At 39.5% G+C, this 20,100-nt stretch overlaps 2 protein-coding genes across 3 annotated transcripts; one reads left to right on the forward strand and one right to left on the reverse strand.

Moving 5' to 3' along the window:
* Positions 1 to 21: 21 nt before the first annotated feature.
* LOC111841686 (interleukin-22 receptor subunit alpha-2-like) lies at positions 22 to 9,256 on the reverse strand. Of its 2 annotated transcripts, none has more exons than XM_023807726.2 (7): positions 9,234 to 9,256; positions 6,494 to 6,617; positions 5,705 to 5,877; positions 3,132 to 3,280; positions 2,403 to 2,547; positions 2,068 to 2,225; positions 22 to 828 (listed from the first exon to the last, which is right to left on the reverse strand). In XM_023807726.2, the coding sequence occupies exons 1-7, from the start codon at positions 9,244 to 9,246 to the stop codon at positions 715 to 717; spliced, it is 876 nt and encodes a 291-aa protein (XP_023663494.2). In that variant the 5' UTR covers positions 9,247 to 9,256; the 3' UTR covers positions 22 to 714. The 2 variants fall into 2 exon arrangements, with proteins under 2 accessions (XP_023663494.2, XP_023663430.2); XM_023807662.2 differs by lacking the exon at positions 9,234 to 9,256 and adding an exon at positions 7,720 to 7,939.
* A 4,333-nt stretch (positions 9,257 to 13,589) lies between these two features.
* LOC111836618 (caveolae-associated protein 2-like) lies at positions 13,590 to 20,100 on the forward strand. The gene is made up of 2 exons (XM_023798104.2): positions 13,590 to 14,408; positions 18,042 to 20,100. The coding sequence occupies exons 1-2, from the start codon at positions 13,911 to 13,913 to the stop codon at positions 18,813 to 18,815; spliced, it is 1,272 nt and encodes a 423-aa protein (XP_023653872.1). The 5' UTR covers positions 13,590 to 13,910; the 3' UTR covers positions 18,816 to 20,100.

The following is a 20,100-nucleotide window of genomic DNA, read 5'->3' on the forward strand; positions in this document are numbered from 1 at the left end:
TCAAGTGCACATCTCCAAAAATCACTTTTTAAACATTTTTAATTGATCAGAACAGGTAGTCGTACCATCAGCATTCCACCAGTAGATCAATGCTGTGAAAGTGTTATGAGAATTAAATCAACATTCTTTACCACACATACCCAAAAAAATAAATTATGTAATCAATATTTAGGAATCCACTCTTACCAGGATGATATCCAGTATGGAATTATGTTAAATGCATTGAATTTGGCATTCAGATAAAAAATGATTTACTGTCCCTTTAACAAAAGATAACTGTTTAACTTGGCTCATATCTTCAACATAAAAACCATTTAGTGTCTTGGGGCTCCCTTACACAAGGGAAAGTGCTTACTTGGCATCTTCTTAAATCGAGTCACTATTGCAAGTTGGTCACATTTAGTTATTGCACAAAACAATTCATCAGGCAAATGCTGTAAACGGGGGTCTCCAACCTTATTTATATAGCTACTTCTACAAAGAAAATTATCTGGGGAGCTGTCTGTTGGGGTAGAGATTGGCATGACAACCATTGATGGCAACATGGGCAAACAAACATGAGTCTCACAGGTAAACCACAAGACTTGACTTGGTCTAACATTACCAAACAATACTCAACTAACACACTAACATTTAACACATCAGAAGTCTTCACTTTATGCAATCTTAAAACTGGACGTGCTTTATACTACAGTAGTTTCCAGGCTGTGCAAATTAACTTTCCTCTCCTTGATAATTGTCATTCTCTATGATCAGAGAGACCCTGTCCCAGGTTTCCTCGGAGTAGTTGTTGTAGGACCTATCATTAGGGATTTTGGGGAAGTCATGCTGAAAATAAAATATAAAAAAAGTTATAAATATATCAAATATTTCAAAGGATACAAAATATTTAGGGAACTTAGTAATGTATATACTGCAAGTGTTTTTACTGTAAACAGCTACTGTAGCAATTGCAAAACAATTATATGACAGTTATTACCAGTCAGTCATTTCCGATAATATTGTACAGACTGTACTAGTTAAACTAGTTCAAAAACACTGAGCAACAATTGAACACATAAGTGCAATGTTAATATTCCGAGTTATTTTCTATTTTAGGACTTCATATATAGGGCGTACCAATCTGTCCAGACCCTGGCTTTTCAGTACTATATGGACGTGTACTTACACCCACGATTTGGTAAGCAGATTAGTAGTATAGGGGGTTCTCGGGTTACGACACAGTTCCGTTCCTATGACAGTGACCTAACCCGAATTTTGGTGCAGGTCGAAACACACCTTTTTCTGATCGCTACAATGTCTAATTCCACTTCCATCAATATGGCTTTCCTCTTCACAAACGGAACACTTGCACTTTTAACAGTCCAGAATGGTGTAGGTATTTGGGCGATTCGCTGACTCATACGCCGCATTACTGCGTATTCTTCCGCTGTGCGCAATCAAACAAATTCGCCCATAGTCCATAAGTACGACGCTAACGGTGTAAGCCGAAACACTCACGTCTCAATTTTTTAATTTTTTTATGGGAGTGAGCGTTGTAAACCCGAAACGTATGTCGAGACGACGTAACCCGAGGACCGCCTGTACTCGTAAAATATTAATGAAAGGCATACTGTGAAGCCCAAAAGCTAGTAATCTATATAAATTCAGCATATCCTTATGTCTATTAAAAATGACGGACTTTTAAAACTTCAAAAAATACTGCTACACCACAATGTCTTTTTACCTTGTTTATCCACAAGACCTCCCCTTTTAAAAGATGTTGTGGCTGTTGCGCTGTCCCTTTCTTCACTGCCACTTCAGTGCTTATCGCTTCCAAGGTATATACCAAAACAGCAGAATGCTCCGCTAACTGAATTTAATACTAGGTTACCAACTTTTGGGAATCACAATACATCCCTCATTAATATTTTAGGCATACAACTAATCTGCTTATCAGACTGAGGGTGTAAGTAAATAATAAAAGTATAATGCAGAAAAGGCAACATCCGGAGAGAGTGGTACACATATCTAAAACCCTGCTATCTGTATATTTCTTGTCACATGAAACGGAATTAAGTATAATACCTCCTGAATCCACGGGTCTGCACTGAGGTCAGGCCACAGAGCGTCTTTGACTCTGCTGTAGTTTTGGATAGTCACAAAGATGCATCCCGATATAAATGCACCCGAAAGGACGACAACGATAACTGACAGGCACGCAATTCGGAACATGCTCTCCTTTTCTGAAGACAGAAGGAAAGAAAACATCTATTTTAGTAAAGATGCTATAAGCACAGCAACAGGAGAAGGCAAACTGCATGGGCATTAAAAAAAAAAAACACTTTGCCAAAGTCCTTTCATATTTGAAATGTTATGAGTAATTGTTTAAAAACAAGTAAAAAGTCTAAGCAACTTATTACCTGACTCTTCAGTGGTGACACACGATTCGCTGGCATTGTTGCCCAGTCTCATATCGGGGTAAATGACGTAGTACACCTGAAAGCAGTACTTCACCCCAGCCTCCAGGGAATTAATGATCACTGAGGAAGGCAAGTCCCTTTGAGTCTATGAAAAATCGAACAACAGCACCCCATCACGCTCTGTCCCTAATGTGAAGCCCTTTGTGTCTATCTTGTGCGTCTTGCTAAAATTCCTAAAACAAAGGTCAGGCAGCCAAATAAAGGACTGTCATGCTCAGTTGTATTTTGTGGCATATTTTTAAATTTCAATTGATTCCATCCATCCATCCATTTTCTATACCCGCCTGCAGGGTTACGGGTGTCCGGAGCCGATCCCAGAAGCAACTAATTAAAATTTATGAGCTGTTAAATTATCACCCTGCAAACAGAAATTCCCAGAGATTCTGAATGTTACTGCTTCTGTTCCCGTATTTAGATGTTTGTATAAGCCAATTCAAATATTAAACTGGGAGCGGCATATCATGCTTGTTAAACATTCTTATGTTTTCATAACAATTTGACAAAAATATTAACTAATCAAAATGTAGAGATGCTTAACTCCTGACGAATCAGGAAAGAAACACACATAGGAAACTATAAAGTTCTTCTTTGAATTTGATTGAAATCAATATTCAGTCAGCAAAAGATTTAAAATACTCATTATGACAAGAATTATACAATTAATCCTACCTTAAAAGCTTCATGCTCTTTTCCATAGAGGACTCTATACTTGAGTGCATCACCGTACAATTTTCTGAGATTAGCATCAGGGTCAATCTCAATTTGCAAAGAGTGGAGGTCCACAGGAGTGAGTGTTACGTTTGGATGTCCCAGTCGGCCTAAGGCAGTAAAAGACAAGGAAAAGATTATAAATATTTCCATTCCATAGATGACCAATACAAAACTTACCCTAATGTACCTTTTTCCAAGCCTTGTTCATTGGGAGCTTTTGTTTCAGTATAAATTGGTCTAAGTGTCATATGTCTCCTTAAAACCATTGTTACTGGGTGGTCCATACACAATGAGCAGTAGGGCTGTAATGGGACACACATTTGCCATATACTGCACCATACATCACTTTTGGTTCACACAAGGAAACAAATAAATACATTTGACATGGGTGGAACCTAAACTCACAAATCGATGTTCAACATGGAAACTGGCTGAGAGTTGGTTACAGTCACTAATAACCGCTGCTTTACGAACACTGTGGTTTCCCAGTAAATAACATCAACACTGGGAGAGAGAGTATAAGACCAAGGCTGTCTGTTACTTGCACTTGTCTAAACTTGCACATGTTGCTTAAAACACAAGCAAACATGCAAACTCATTTGAAACGACATCATCCACGTGCGTGTAAGACTGTGAATTAGTCTGCCCACTGCATTTTTTTCCAAGAAATTCAAACTGAAATAAACACATAATTACAGCTATAGAGGTGTTTATCACTACAGATATGCAATCATACTCAATAGTACACAACAAAGAATTTAGACGGGATTTAGTTCATTATGGCTGGTATATTTTTGATTCATTTTACATATTTGTTTATAATATGCATGTAAGCATGTTTTGTTTATATATATAGATAGACATATTGCTTTAGTTTACAACTCTTCTTGTGTTTGTATAATTAGTAACACAAACTCCATTTTCTCTGCTGTACCAAAACGAGACGGAACCATGAACTCTCAACAGCGGTTCACAACTAACAGTCGGTTTTGTGAAGCGACTGTATTTATGTTTTAATTCCCCAGTTTTAATAGAGAGGGGAAAAAAATCCTTGAATTGTGCAATTCCTCCTGGCATGACTTCATGAATGCTCATGTCACAACATCCTGGTAGAACCAGCAGAGCTGGACGATCAGTGCAGCATGTATGATGACCAGACAAGGTAAATTAGACCAGGATTCATTTTTTATCTCCATGAAATACACCTGTAATCCATGTACTCTTTGTGGAGTGTTTTGTGGATTTATTGTGAATATTCAAACACCCACACTCTACCTACTTTGTAGAAAAGGAAAAAATAGAAAACAATTAACTGGTTTGTCAGCCATAGAGTTTAAAGTCTGACTTCCATCTATTCCATGACCAAAGCTGAATTTTTCTGGCTTAAAAGTCTATATAAGAAAAATAATCATTTCAAGAAATATTTCGAAATTGTCTGCATCCCTTAAATGATCCATTTTAAGGCATCCTGAAATTACACGCCAAATACCAAGGCGCTTAAAAGCCTATTAGTATAATCCATTATCTATTATCTTCATGCTAATAAGACATCCATCATCTACACCAGGGTTCTTCAACTCAGGCCCTCGATTCCAAATCCAGGCCTTGTTTTCAGTTCTCCCAGGTAGTTAGTTTAATAATCACTGATTCTGATTGGTCAGAGGCTTCACACCTGACTGACAGGTAAAGGAAGGCTGGAAAACCAGCAGTGCTCGGACCTCGAGGACCGTGAGTTGAATAACCCTGATCTACACCCATTATCTCAAGAACTCTAGATTAGTATAGGAGCAGCTTTATAATTTAAGTGATTTTTAATGTGATGAGATTTGGTGCCAGTCATGGTGGATCCAGAATTCCGAGGTCAGAAGAGAGCAGCTATGCTCGACATTAACAAGAAAGCCCAGAAACAGCAGCTTTGTACAACACTGGGGTGCAGAAAGGCTTCCCTGAATTCATTTACCCTTGAAACAATCTTGCAGGCAAAAGAGGGTCGTACCTATAATTAGTATGAGGCACAAGTACGCCTGAAAAAAGGATGACCAGTGAGTGCATTATCCCATAACCAGAGTCCGGTGCAGGGTCATGGTAAAGCCGGAAGTCTATGGCAGCAGACACTCAGGATGGGATTTCTTCAAAGGGCACGCATTCACGTCCACGACGCTTATCCCTAAGCGAGCACGCCTCCAGGGTTTAAAGAATGCAGTATTGTGACCGGCCAAGGCACATCAAACATGAGTCATGTCACCGGCTTCCCGGAATAGGCACTAAGCAAACCAGAACAGGCCTGACAGGTAGTTACTGAAAATGATGGTTGGAAGGATGATCTAAGCTATAAGAATTGAGAAATATTTTAGGGTGTATCACCCAGCGGTATTAAAAAGATTGTGAAAAATCTCTATTTTTTGTTATACATTTTTAATTTACGCCAAAATGTTACAGTCCCCTTTGATGGCTGCTTAATAACTGTATATTTTAAACGAGACACATGACTGATAAATTGTAGGTGGCATGGGGTTAATAGAGAGTCTTACTCTGAACGTGTCCCATAAATGGCTGAGTCTGAGACCACGGCGAAGTCTGATTTCCAGCCTGAGCTTGGACCCGCAGGGTCACGTTAACGTACGGATGCTGAGGAAGAAAACTGCAATAGGTGTCCACTGTAGGAGCACAGCCTTTATAATTCTTCCAAACATCAGTGTCCCTGCTGAAAGAAGCAAAGGAAGCAGACACTGAATCAGTCAATTTCATCAGAATCCCATGGTGGTGTTAGCATTAGCATTGTATAGTTAGCATAACAGTTTATTTAGAAAACCTTGGACACTAATAATTACTTATTATAATATATTATTATAGTTTAAATAATGAGAACGTGGGCACTACTAGGATCTAAAGCTGGGGTCTCCGAATCCGGTCCTGGAGAACTGTGAGATTTTCCACCCTACCTTGCTTCTGATGAACCACATCTGTTCTCAGGTAAATACCAGGAACAGATGTGGCTCATCAGAAGGCAGGTAGGGTGGAAAACCTACTGGACAGTAGCTCTCCAGGACTGGAGTTGGAGACCCCCTGATCTAAAGGTATCAAGGGCTCAGCCCAGAGTCCCAATCTGTCCGAGGACCGCCATATTGGATTCTCCCCCTTCAAAGTCGCGATGATCATAGCATTACGAATGTTTTGGAAATGCAGCCCTGAACTAGGACTATTGTGATGTATGCATTCTCAAACTGACAGCATGGATGTTATAACATCTGAGCTAAACCAATCATTCAGGGCTCGCCTGGATTTACACGGCGCCACAGGCTGAATGAAAATATACTTACTGTTTATACTGAACCACGTATTTTAATGTTGTATTGTCCAAAGGCTGTAGAGCACTCCAACTTATCACATTATGTAAATTATATGAATCAATTGTTACATTCTCCAACCTTGGCAGGGAAAAACCTATTCAATAGTAAGAAATAATGCATTATTACAAAACACTGTTAAACAAAATCATACGTTATGCTTACTTTTCATGTATATACATATATTTAATGCGTTGATGCCAATATTGTTGCATGTACACATAACCAGTTTGATCAACTACAAAAAACTTGTTGCCACAAATTAAAAATATTCCGTTTTGTGTGGAGTATTGGAAAGAACGGAATTCGTTATTCACTGTTGATTCTTGCATGCTTACGCATTACCAATCACTTTAATGTACCTAAGTCCGCCGTATTAGTGGCATAGATGAGCTGCGGAAAATTAATTCCCCAGAAATAAGACACAGCTAAGTATTTATTCAACAAAACTTATAGCCAGTATTGAACTAAATTTGAATCAATATATTAATTTGTTGAGGGAGGTTTTCTTCTTTAAAAATAAATAAATAAATAAATAAATAAACAAACAAACAAACATTTTGCTACTCAGTTTTCCTGTGCAAAATTAGGTGCCACGTTACAACAAGATTTCCCATATAAAGAGTTTATGAATGGTTTATAATCTGATTACTAATTAGGTTGTAACACTTCGTAAGTTATTAATAGACAATTTTAAACAAGTTATAACACAGTTTTCTTTTTATTAATGAGTTACTACCATTTACAATTAAGTGGCAAAAGGGAGCCTTATTGTAAAGTGGTAGGCTACCCAAAATTGCAAGTGCGCACGGTTCCAATGAAGTACCCGAAATCAGGACATAAACCAGCCAGGTTATAAACTTCAGGGATTCCGTCTACGTTTTTCTCATGATAATGCCTTTTTATTCTATAATCTTATGCTATTGCATATTTATGACTTTTCTTAAATTACAGTTCATTTTAATCAGTTCGTAAACAGCTGCGTGCACAAAAATAAAAATACAAAATATCTACAGCAACACGACTTAATTACTGGGTAAACGTCAGCTCGATCATTACGATGAAAACTTTTCCGATCTCTGCAACTTGATCAATTAATTAAAAAACAGATGACATGCGTGCTCAATTTCACCGACAACGCAACGCAAATATTCAAGGAAACGTTCACGAAAAAAGCTTTTAAAAATAAAAAACCTTACCTTCAACCAGACACTGTATAAGAAATACACATACTGACAGCATATAATGCGTGATCATATTTCAGCTTATGGGTTAAAAAAAAAAACTCGCAGATACGTATTCAGGCCTACATCCTAGATTGCGGAGAAATCCCCCTATCCGTAAATTCCCAACGGCGAATACAATCTGACATCTTTCCATTCGGGAAGCGGAACTGGGTAGAGAGTCATGACCCTGACCGGAAGCAGTGGTGCGTTGTGAAATATTTGTTACGCGAAATACAAACATTTTTACGCAACATGTAACCGGTCAAAATAATAATAAAAATAATATGTTTCTTTTTTGCATTATACGTTTGTTCACTTATGGTTATATCATTATTAAAACTGCAAGTGAACATTTACATCCATTCTACATCCAGAATCAAATTATCAAGAGGGTCCGTTTACAGACTCTCTGATTCCCTTTTCCAGCGCCTTCCGTCTCGGCGAAGGCATTGAGTAAGAGCCCTGAGCACAAGTACCAACCGTCACCTAAACAGCTTCTTTCCCCAAGCGATCGCCCTTTTAAATAAGGACCCATGAGAAACTGTCTCATAATCTCACCACCCACTGTTTCATACCCTTATAGTCTCGTTCGCAATTCGCATTATACCCAAGCTGTTTTCACATTACATTTATTCACTTGTTTATTTTGTCTTTATTTCTCAACGTTTGCATACCTTTTTCATTTTAATTTTTTCATTTTATATATATATATTTCTTCTGAAAAAGACGTTTTTTTGCTTTATTCAGCTGCCTTTGTATTTTTTCATTTAGATGTTTAGTTCTATGTTTAACTTGCTTAAGTCATGACGCCACCTGCACCAAAAGAAATTCCTTGTAGTTCTCTGTACTTGGCGAATAAAAGATTCTGATTCTGGGGAATCTGGCTTTTCTGTGTTCCTTACTGAACAACATTTTTGAACAGTGCAGCAGTGGGTTCGATATTCGCCAGACATTCCGTCTATTTTCTCTATTAAACCATAACAAGATCTAGCAATCTCCACATTCATAGAATCGAGTATGTTTGTGAAATTACATGAACGCCTTGGTTATTCAATTGCTATCGCCAACAAATTTTGAAACGCAAAATACACAGCCCCACTTCAGAATTCACACGCTCGCTTCGCTTTTGACGGTCGGCGACGTTTCAAAATAAAAGTCCCGAATGGAATACTATAAAATAATGTCTTTTAGCTTGCAATCAAACTGCAAGTGTAAATCTATGTATATCATGCACTTTGACACTTGTGAAACCTGCAAATAATCTGTTTGTTACGTGCCGTAAATTCGGGTTACGTGCCGTAAGGAATTTGTGCCGTAAGTTTAGGAGGTCCAACCCTAGACTGGATCGTAACACTGTTAAATTAACTTAAATACCTTATTTCCTTTGGTTTCTATGGAGGTGGAACATATAGCATCGTATTGCTCCAAAACCAAAGACTCCGTCACCTCAACTTCAATTTGGGGTCAAAAGACACATGTCAACCTACACATATCATGCATGCACTTTGACACTTGTGAAACCTGTAGACAATAGATAGCTCCCTGCTAAATAGTTCACCTCTTCTTGTGCTTTGGTTTGTTTCCTCGACTGAAAGACTCATTCAGCTGTTTCTCATTAGCATTAGTGACACATGCATGATTATAGGAGACTGGCCAATCAGCACACAGCAAGAACTCAGTGCTCAAGTGAAATCCAGGTCCGTTTAATTGAAATGGTAATTTACAATTCCTGTCCTAGCTCAGAGTGTCCTCCCTGACATGGATTATCTGGTCACAAAACATCAAGAAAAACTATTTCTTTCTTGAGTAAAGCTCGTTTGACTCTGCAGTTGTCTGCCCTTCAATCTCCACTCTGCTACTGTAACTGCGCTGACCGAGCTTGCAAAATGTCCTCACCACCCCGCACTCATCTGGCTATAATATGTAAATCGGATTAAATATCATAATTTTTACGCAGACCTAGGAAGGCGTGGTGACCGGAGACACACGTGGTTGAGAAAGAGACTTTGAGGAAGATGTAAATGATGCAGTTGAGAGATCACAGAAACGTGCATCGGACCGCCTCATTCGCATTTAGCTAAAGAAATATCTAGGTGAGCCATAACAATATTAACCCATAAATAAATAATTTATCTTTACGAAAGTACTTTCCCACTTGCTGGCCAGCCTCCTATATAACTGGGGGGAGGGGCTGGCAGGCAATTTGAGTCGATCTAGACTGATTACTGCTGTACCTGTATAAGTTTCCTAGGTAGGATGCGGCGCCCAAGCACGCGGTTGTTGGTCTGTTTTTCTTTTTTTTGGTTGTAATCCTTTTTTTGTGTTTATTCTAGTAGACTGGGGGCCGCTCTGAAGGGGGCCCTAGAGGCACCATGGTACTGGGGAGTTGTGCTTGCACGTTTGGTGTTATTTCAAGTGTCGTTTGCTGTGGGCGTCACAGGCGAGCCACCTTTCTTACTATAGACTTGTATAAATTATTATAATTTTTTTTTCTGTTCCACGTTAATTGTTGCTTACCTTTTTTTTGAGCTTGCCTTTGAGTTTCAGTAAACATGTGAATTTTCTAACCTTGCAAGTCACATGTAGGTTTGCTGCATGACGTTTTTATTGATCCCCCACCCTCATGAAACCATAAACTTTTTTTTCAATGGAATTCATGTGTCTCTTGTGCTGTATTTGGACCTGTGAAGGTACGGCTGTTTCCACTTGAGTGGTAATTTAGTTTAGGTGTCCCTGGGCATTTAGGTCTAGGGTAGCGCAGTCAGGCTACAGTGATTGGCCTTAAGCCTTTCCCCTCTTACCGCTCCCGCCTCAGTATTATCATAATATGTTAAGACATGAAAATGTGAATGCATCTATCGTTCTGAGAAGAGCCGCAGCCACGTGGTCAAAGAGCCGCAGGTTTCCGATCCCTGCGTTACTGGATAAACAGATGGATGGGTTGCCCTTAGCTACCCGGTGTTTGTCCAGACTGGTGGCCAATTACTGTCACAAAGCACATTTTCTGCAGCCCCAAACCCGGCTGGTGAGATTCGGCAGCCTCACACAGACTGTTCTGTGTCTTGGGTAACTAAGAAACCTCTTCCACTTTGCTTCACTGCCATGACAGTCTCCCAAGCCGTGATTGATACTACAAGTTCCATGTGTGTTTATTTACATTCCAAGCTTTTGTATAAGCAATGGCTATCACTCTGAAAATGCTCTGACGTCGCAAGATATTCTGTGAAAGTGTTTCACGTTTTTTTTTATACAAATTGTAGTTTATAACATTAGGGAATCCAATATCAACCTAAGCACTAAATCTGTTCTCTTGTTAAAGAATCAACTTACCATTGTCGTGTTTCTCGTCGTTTTGTTATTTGCATCAGACTCAGAAGGGCAAAGCAGTCGAACCATAAAAATAGTTTTTCGCTCCATAGCAATCGCCTATTTCCTTGCTATCCTTCTCATTCCCAATGATAAAATTGTTTGATCACTGGGTCTCTGACAGTCCTCTGTTTTTGTTAACAGCATTGGAAAATGACTTGATTGGGGAAAAAACAATAGAACTGAACACTTATGGTCTGGTGATCTAGCTGTTGGAATTAGAAATTCATAAGACACCTACAAAGAGAACCATACCAATAATACACTGGTTAGTTAGGGATGGTCCTTTTTCTAAAGTCCTTATTGCTACTTGCTTGTGTTGTCAGAGTCAGCTCCAAGTGAACCTGCCCTTTCGAGTCTCTCCTATGTTTGGCCAGCAGGTGTCGCTGGCCATCCCACCTTTTCACTCGATCCCTGTTACCCTTGTGTGTCTATACTGCTCCCTGCACTGATGCATAGCTCAGTGGCTTGAGCATATGGTTCAGAAACTGGCAGCCCTTTGGTTATGGGTTTGAGACTGACCTCTGGCCAGCCTTATCTGTTTATTAGTGGCTTTCTGTTCTCCTGTGTTTTTCATTGTCTCCTTGTGAAAGACTGCCCTGCTTGTATTGTGTTGTATTCTCGTTTTGTCTTGTCGTTATGTTACGTGTTTACTATCTTGGAATTGTATTCCCAGATAGTGGTTATGTTCCCTAGTTTTGGTACTAGTTATGTCACCTGTGCCTTGTTGCTAGTGCCTGCTCTGTTTTGTTAATCGTCTGTTCCACACCTGCTCCTCTCGTTAGCCTGATTGCCTATTGTATTTAAGTGCCTGCCCCTGTTTACTTCTTTTAGTCTGTCATTATTAATGTTACTGGGTGGTGTTACTATGCATGTTTGCTAAGTGCTGTTGCCTGGTTCCTGTTGCAGGTTTATTTATGGTTCTCTTTGTTGTGTTTCCCTAGTTTAGATCCGACCCCTTGTGGTGCCGTTATTTTCTGATCTCCCTAGTGTGTGTCTGTCTTGGTTTCGGTTTTGTTAATGAACCCGGTTTGTCTTGGAGCTGCCCAGTGGATCGACACTCTTCCTGCCTGCCCCATGTCTCGCTGCCATGATATGTGCACAGTCATGTATAGTCAGGGCCATAGCTATCTTTTCTGGGCCCCTGGGAAAAGTTTAACCTGGGAGACCCTCCTACCAAAAAAAGACAATGTTCCTCCACAAGTCATATGGGACCTTAAGCAACTGCCTATTCTGACTATAGCTGTGTGAAATAGTTCCTGAGTAAATTCATTTTGCACTGTGAAGCAGCGAATGCAAACAGCAAAGTGAAGGGCTGCACACTATGCATACTGATAACATATTTCAGTTAGTTGGTAAAAGATACATATTTTGACTTAATTGAGCAATGGAAGGAAGAGGATTTAACTTGTTGATGTCTTTCCATTTGGGGAGCTGAAATGGAACAGAGATTCATAACTCAGACCATTAGCGAAGCACAAAAATCTGCACGGTAAATCCTTCTAAAATGCATGGTGCGTTGTGAAACAAGGTATATGAAATTCACCGCTAATATTGCTGGAAACACTAACATTACTTGTAGACTTGTAAAATATAAAATAATCTTCTTTGATATGCTGGATGTACATTTAGTAAGTTTTTTAGTAACTTAAAACGTTTTATAATTGTGTGCCTCATATTTCAACTTTTACATACAGTATGGATTATATTTTGTTAATGGGACATGTTATTGCAGATTTTTCCCAGCAGAGGGTGCATTTCCATCACATATTGCCTAATCGACCTTCAGTATTTTGGAAAACTTTATTTTGAATACCTCTGAAAACTGTAAAACTCTGCATTTTTTCCTAATTAGACTTTTACAAAAATTATACTTTAAGGTGTAGTATCTTTCACAGTGTTGAAGGGAGTGGTAAGTAATGGCACTGGAATGTGAGTAGGGGCTCCACATTCCCATGAGGCACTGTTTCCACATTTTCAGCATTACTCAGGAAAGAAGACGTCATAGAGGGTCCTCAAACAATAGCTCCCACAGGAAGGCAGACCTATTAAACCAGTGGATACATGGAAAAGTGCGACAGGAAGGTGAGGCACATACTAAACACAAAGAGGCAGTGTAGGTCTGTTTGGACAGACTTTGTACACTTACACAACCACTAAAGCATTGCCTCTACTGAGGTCCATTTGGTGCAGCATTGAAGAGAAACAGAAAAAGCACGGCTGGTGCTTTGAAGAACTATTAATCAATAAAAAAATGTAAAAATTAAAATGCAGCACTTTAAAAGAAAAATACACACACCTTGTGATTTCATGCCAGGACGTTACTCCTAAAGACTCTTCATATTTTGTTCCTTTCCTCAGAGCAAAAAACAGACAAAAAGCAAATTTTACAGACTTCAGGGAGGAGTTAAGTTTATGCTTCACACATATACAAACGGAGAAGCGATTTTCCCAGCGCTGGGCCGGGCCTGCTGCCATGGTAACCAAGCTCCTCCCAGATCAGATGGGGCGAGGTTCCTAAGCTGTGTAGACAGAATGTTCCTATGCTTTAGACCGCCGTGTGGCTATATCTGAAAGAGTCAGAGGGGGAGAGGGGGAGAGAGAGAGAGAGTATGAACGTTCCATGTGAAAAAGGGTGGGGACACCAAATCTAAGCGCAAAGAAGAAGTTTTTTTCCTCAGCTTGGTAAACTGAAGATCTGAACTTCAACCTGTAGAATTAACTTAAGAGGAACATAGAAAGAAAGTGGCAATCTGAGTTGAAGAATTTGGCAAGTTTGAGAACATTTGTAGTTCAGAATGGGTGAAGATGCAGTACAGGCGGAGAGAAGCAGCGCGATGACTCCACACGAAAGCCAGGACCTTGTGGTGCCCGGCCCTAGTCCCACTCAGATGTCACCTACAATGCCTGGGGGGGTCTCAGTAGGGGACTCCACGGCAGCAAAGAAGGACAACGACGGGGACAACCAAGTCAATGCTATTACAGTACTGACACTACTGGACAAGCTCGTCAACATGCTGGACACCGTCCAAGAAAATCAGCAGAAGATGGAACAGCAGCAACTGGACATGGAGAGTGTTGTGCGTGGCATCCAAACCGATATGACCAAGCTCTCCAAGAGCCACACCTCCACCTCCAACACTGTCAGCAAGCTGCTGGAAAAGTCCCGTAAGGTCAGCGTCCACATGAAGGAGGTTAAGGACAAAATGGACAAGCAGGCCATACAGGTGAAGAAACTAGAAGCTAATCACTCCCATCTCCTCAAGAGGAACAACTTCAAAGTTCTGATCTTCCAGGTAAGACTCAAGACAGAGAGTCACAGAAAGGAAGGATAGGAATGGAGGGCAAGATGGGAAAGCATTTTGTCTGTTGGGTAGAATGTGTTTTTTATGTCTTATTGCTGCCTTACATCCCAACCATTATCTGATGATACTTATTAGAACTTGATTCACTTAATGCCAGTGAAAGCTCATTGAAACAAGTCACCGATGTTGCTCTGATGTTGTATGATATCAGACTTGGAAGAGGATGGACAAATTAATAAATCATTTGTACAATACCACCACTAAATAAGTGGTGTCTGTGTGTGTGTGTGTGTCTGTGTACATACACACACACACGCACACACACACCTGGACTCATATCATTGTGGGGACCATCCATTCATTTCTACAAAATACAATTTCTTGATTGTAGTCACAGATTTTTATGAAATTGAAATTCCCCTTGTGGGGACCATCAAAATAACAGGTTTTTATTACATTGTGGGACCAAATGTCCCCACAATGCAATGTATACCTGGACCATACAGACACACACACACACACACAAAGAGCCTACTTGCTGGAATGGCAAAACAACATAGAGCTACGTTCACATGTGAAGTCCCACTAAACATTGCAGTACTGAGCACCTATGTGAAGGTGTAAAATTGGTGAAATAGCTTGACTTCAGGTCACTTGCCAACTGTAAGTGATGCCAACCATCAGGGAGGCCCTCTTCATGCTCGAGTGAGGAGACCAGTCTGCTCCAGTGATTTGTATCTGACCCAGGAATTTCTGAATTGGGTGTGACAATATGTAGGGAGATAAAATGCTTCTTGCATAGCTTTCTTATTTCAGTAGATGAACTTATTTGGGCATATTTGGAGTTCCATTGAGTCATTCTTCTTTGAGACTATCCAGCTGTAAGATTTACAACCAATCTCTCAGCAGTAAGGCTCAGCTTAAAGTCTGATGCTCACAGCAAGATTTTTCAGGTCAAACAATTTAAATGCATGCATGCACGTATCCATTAATAAATCCATCCATCCATCCATCCATCAATCCATCCATCCATCTCCCAGCCACTTATGCTGGTCAAGGTCATGGGAGTTTATCTAAAAACCACAATAGTTCTAAAAAGTAATTTTAGATTTTAAAGAGTAGTCTTTGGTTTATATGGAAATTATAAGGAGCGTACCCAGTCTTGTACCCTGTGCTGCCTGGTACAGGCTCCAGGCCCTACCATGTGACCCTGACCATGATAAGCGGTTAGGAGATGAATGTATTTCTTAGATTTAAGGACGTCATTTAAACTTTATTCTTTAAGCATAAAGATTTCTTTATTCTCGGTGAACAGAATGAGAAGTATTGTGAGACTAGCTTGCACGCTAACAGAAATTTATTTGCAAGTAAAAAATTATACATTTCTCGATCTTTGTGCCTTTTTTTCAGTAGTATGCAGAATGAATATTCATGTGGATGAATGGCAACAAAGGAGATGAGGTTTACACATAGTGGAAATTATCTGTAAACCAACATGAAGGAATCATTTGTATCTGATGTTTATATCTTCAACAGCATATTTCTACTCCCTCAGAATGTGTCATTAATGTCTCAAAACACTTTATTCTTCACAAGATACCACCAGCTACAGATTTCTCAGGGTATGTCCCCTGTTTGGGGACTGTCCCTTAGTTGGGCAATCCAAATTTTGAATGTGGAATGTGGTAAATTACTCTTTTAAGTACGGCTGGAATTTTTATGGAAAAACTCCTTATAAATGCAGATAATTACGCTTCTGTTAGTGTTTTGCATTAAAATTTCATCTGCTTTACGTTAATATTACATCACACACAATACATAACAGACGCCTGTGTAATACTGCCGTTGTGCCTTATCTTCCATGCAAACAGAGCATTTTATGGACTGCATATGTGTGCTCCCTGCCATAAAGAATCTACATTACTGTAGTTATCTGCTGGCTAATTCCCAATTCATTTGACATTGTGAATGTGGGACAAGGGTAGGACAAGTTTCCAGTTGGTGTATGAATCACAATCCAAAATACTAAATAATGACTGTGAAATTACAGTGCAGCCATAGAGACAGATGCCTCTTAAAATATAAATAAACTTTGAGAGTCATGGAATAACCCCAAAAATGAGACTATGGGCTGGAGAACCGACACAGATGTGAATGTAGACACTGGAACATCGGTGAAAATATATCTATAATCATCCCCAGGAGCTACTGTATGTACAATTTCAAGGGAGATGGGAATGGACTGCTCTAGTGTGAGATAATATTTATTAGAATGAGAAAGTGTTTGTGTAAAAATTACGAAGGATGATGATGATGGGATTCTGGAACCACGAACAATACATCTATTATTTCCTTATTATTATTATTATTATTTAAAAAATGCCATTCATGCATGTCCTGTACCTTATAACAGATCAGCGATGTTAATATAAATCTCAAAGTCGTAATAAAGAAAGTAGGAAATGCTTTATTTAAACATTGCGAGTTTTGCGAGACTATTGTTGGTTAAGATTCCTCCTGGTTTTGCACAAATAACATTTTTCATAACTATGCAATTTTTCCTTTTCCAAGGATCAAACCTTTACTTTGATCATTTCGGCTTACCACGATTGAAAAAGTAGTGAGGGTTTCAAAACCAAAGTAAGATTAAAATGGGGGAAAGGGATGTGACAGAAAGAATGAGCTTAGTAAACAACTAATTACCCCCCCCCCAAACACCTATGGAAATTCTGAGTGCTGCTTCATCCGATTGTTCTTCGTCTTTTCCTGACTTTTCCATTTACATCACCGTTGTTTCCACGACAAGAGAGGAATCGCCTTTGTGTGATTGTGGACTGTAAGGCCTAGCTCCATTCCATGCATTCCAACAGCATAAATCACATTCTCTTAATTTGCCTTGGAGATCAATGCAGAAACCCTTGTACACAAACCTTAGATGACACATTTCATATTTTTGCAAATTTGATTGAACTCGACACATTTTTTTGTGCAAACCCCCATGGATAGAAAGAGTATCTTTAACTAGGCCTATATTAAAATAAAGCACATTATTAGCAATTTTACGCTGTTTGATGAATATAAGAATTCTGTGATAAAGATGTAAACATGAGTAGTTAGGCAGATGTCCAAGATGCATGGATGTTCCAAAATAAATTTGAAAGTATAACAAACAAACACAAACAAACAAACAAACAGAAAACACCAGTTTAATAAGAATTATCCTTGCCACTTAATAGTCCTTCCTGAGACAACTATATTATGTATCCATCCGTCTTTAACATACTTAACCTCATGTGAGAGTCTTGGGCGGTGGGGTGGGGTGGGGGGTTGTGGTGGGGGCTGGTGGGCTAGAGTCTGTCCCAGCCAGCACAGGGTACCAGGCTGCGGTTCACCCTGAGACGGTGGGAGAAAACTAGCATATCACTTTCACCCACTGAGCCATCCATGACCACAGCTGTCTCTATGACTTTCATAGTTAATATATGATTTGGAATGAAAAATAAGCCCTATTACAGTTAACATGAATTGTGTCAAGTAAGCTAAATACCAAATGCTGTTTGCTGGAAGAATAATAAGATCATTAGCTTTAAACTTTTTGTTTGTTTGTTTTATATATTGCTTTAGGAGGAGAATGAAATTCCTGCTACTGCCTTCGTGAAGGACCCTGTGCCCTACCCTCGTGATGCAGAGGAAGAGGTGCCCCCAGTGGATGCCAATCGTTCACAGGAAGAGGGGCTTCAGACAATAAACTTATCATCTGATGAAGAACTGGGGCTTGATGAGGACGACGATGACAGCTGGACTGGAGAGAAGGTGGATGAGACAATGCAGAAATCCCGGGCTGAAAAGATCAAGCGTTCCAGCCTGAAGAAGGTTGACAGCCTCAAGAAGGCCTTCTCTCGTCAGAACATTGAAAAGAAGATGAATAAAATCAGCACCAAGATCAGTACCAGTGTGGCTGTTGAGAAGCGTGAGAAACTCAAGCAGAGCAACCCCAGCACCAAGAGCTCCTCCTTCAAGGTGCCGACACTCTCATTCGGTATCAAGAAAACTCAGGACGCCCAGGTGACTCCGAAGGCTGAGGGCCCACCGGCAGTGGTGGCTGCAATTGAGTTGGCTCCCATTAAAAGCCTAGATGAAAATCTCCCTTTCACTGAGGTGCACTCTGACCTGGCCCCAGCCCTGCAGGATGCCCTCACTAACTCCTCCACTCACATAGATGCTGAGCAGTCCTTGGCAGAGGATGAAGACCATGAGTATACCCTGTCTGCCACTTTGCCCCAGGAAGATTCCCTACCACGCCTTTCCTCCGCTCTGCACCAATTAGATGAAGAGAAAGAACAAGAAGAACAAGATGAGGAAGAGGAGGAAAAAAGAGTCTCTCTAGCAGAAGACTAGGATCTGTATGGAGGCTGTGATCCCAACCTGAGGTCTTGCAGTGGAATGATGTGGTCATTTTTTTCTTTTTTCTTTTTCTCATCCATAGCTTCCAGCACCTCAGTATCTTTCTTCCTGTTAACATCCTCCATCTATCATTCTCCTCATGCACACATTTTTCATACGTTTCCCTCTTTCATTTAACAAACGAGCACCATTTTGTATTACTGTACACATGCTCATGTTGCTGTGCACATGGTTAATCAGATTTTGTATGTAGTACAATGTAGTTCATTCTTATGTAAGCTTTGTCAGCTTTGATCATGTTTTATCTACCAATTGTATATTCAGAATGCCTTTTTTGTCCCTGCTACCTGTTCTGAGGGCTTATTTTTGCTAAACAAAATTAAAAAAAAATCAAATTAGCTCTTTTAAACACAGTTATTTACCTTGGTGCAGCCCCACTGAAGACTCTAACGATCAACAGCAAGACCAACAGCACACAGAACCGAAGACTGAGCCTGCTGTAACTTACCTATGAAGAGAGTGCTGACTTGTTGTAATAACCTTTCTTTTCTAGCCTTACTTTTAATGCTTTTTTTTTTATTAAACAATGCTTCAGGTCAATGATTTCTGCCACTTTGGAAAATATAGGTCAACAAAATAGAAGAGCGTATCAATAATTTTAATTAATCGTACAATAACAACCTAAGTCTACATTTCCAGTATTGAGTTTTGGATTCAGAGAGAATATCAAAGCTCCAATTCAACAAATGTAATGCAATTGTATACTGCCATCTTTGTTCTAATTGTCTTGCATATTAATTTCTTCCTGGGAGCTTTGATTATATTGTTTTAGATGCTATATTGTTAAAAATGTCACTGGAGTGTCAACCCACCCAAGATAAATAAGATATTGGGCATCCTCAGGCGTTTTCCAGTGAGGAGGGGATAGGCCATATGACAGACAGACAGGCATACGTAGCTTTAAAAGCTCTTAAAAGCAAATATAAAACTATTTTTAAAATCTTAAACATTGCTTGTATGTCTGATAAACAAAGATATAATGCTTCATTCCATAATTAAATCTGTGAAACTGCAATCTGTTTTTCTTGATGAATGGATGAGCTGTATTTTGAAAAATATGCTTATGTGCATTCTGTATACTATTCCATTAACTAGTAATGCCAGCTAAGCTTTTAAATCACAGACACAGCTTATTAACGTTTATGCCGTCTTACTGTGAAAACATTTTTTTTTTCCAAAAATGATGCAAGTCCCCAAATAAAGAAAATTTTAAATGAGA

The sequence above is a fragment of the Paramormyrops kingsleyae genome, chromosome 1 (assembly GCF_048594095.1).
Source record: "Paramormyrops kingsleyae isolate MSU_618 chromosome 1, PKINGS_0.4, whole genome shotgun sequence".
Taxonomy (NCBI): Eukaryota; Metazoa; Chordata; class Actinopteri; order Osteoglossiformes; family Mormyridae; genus Paramormyrops; species Paramormyrops kingsleyae.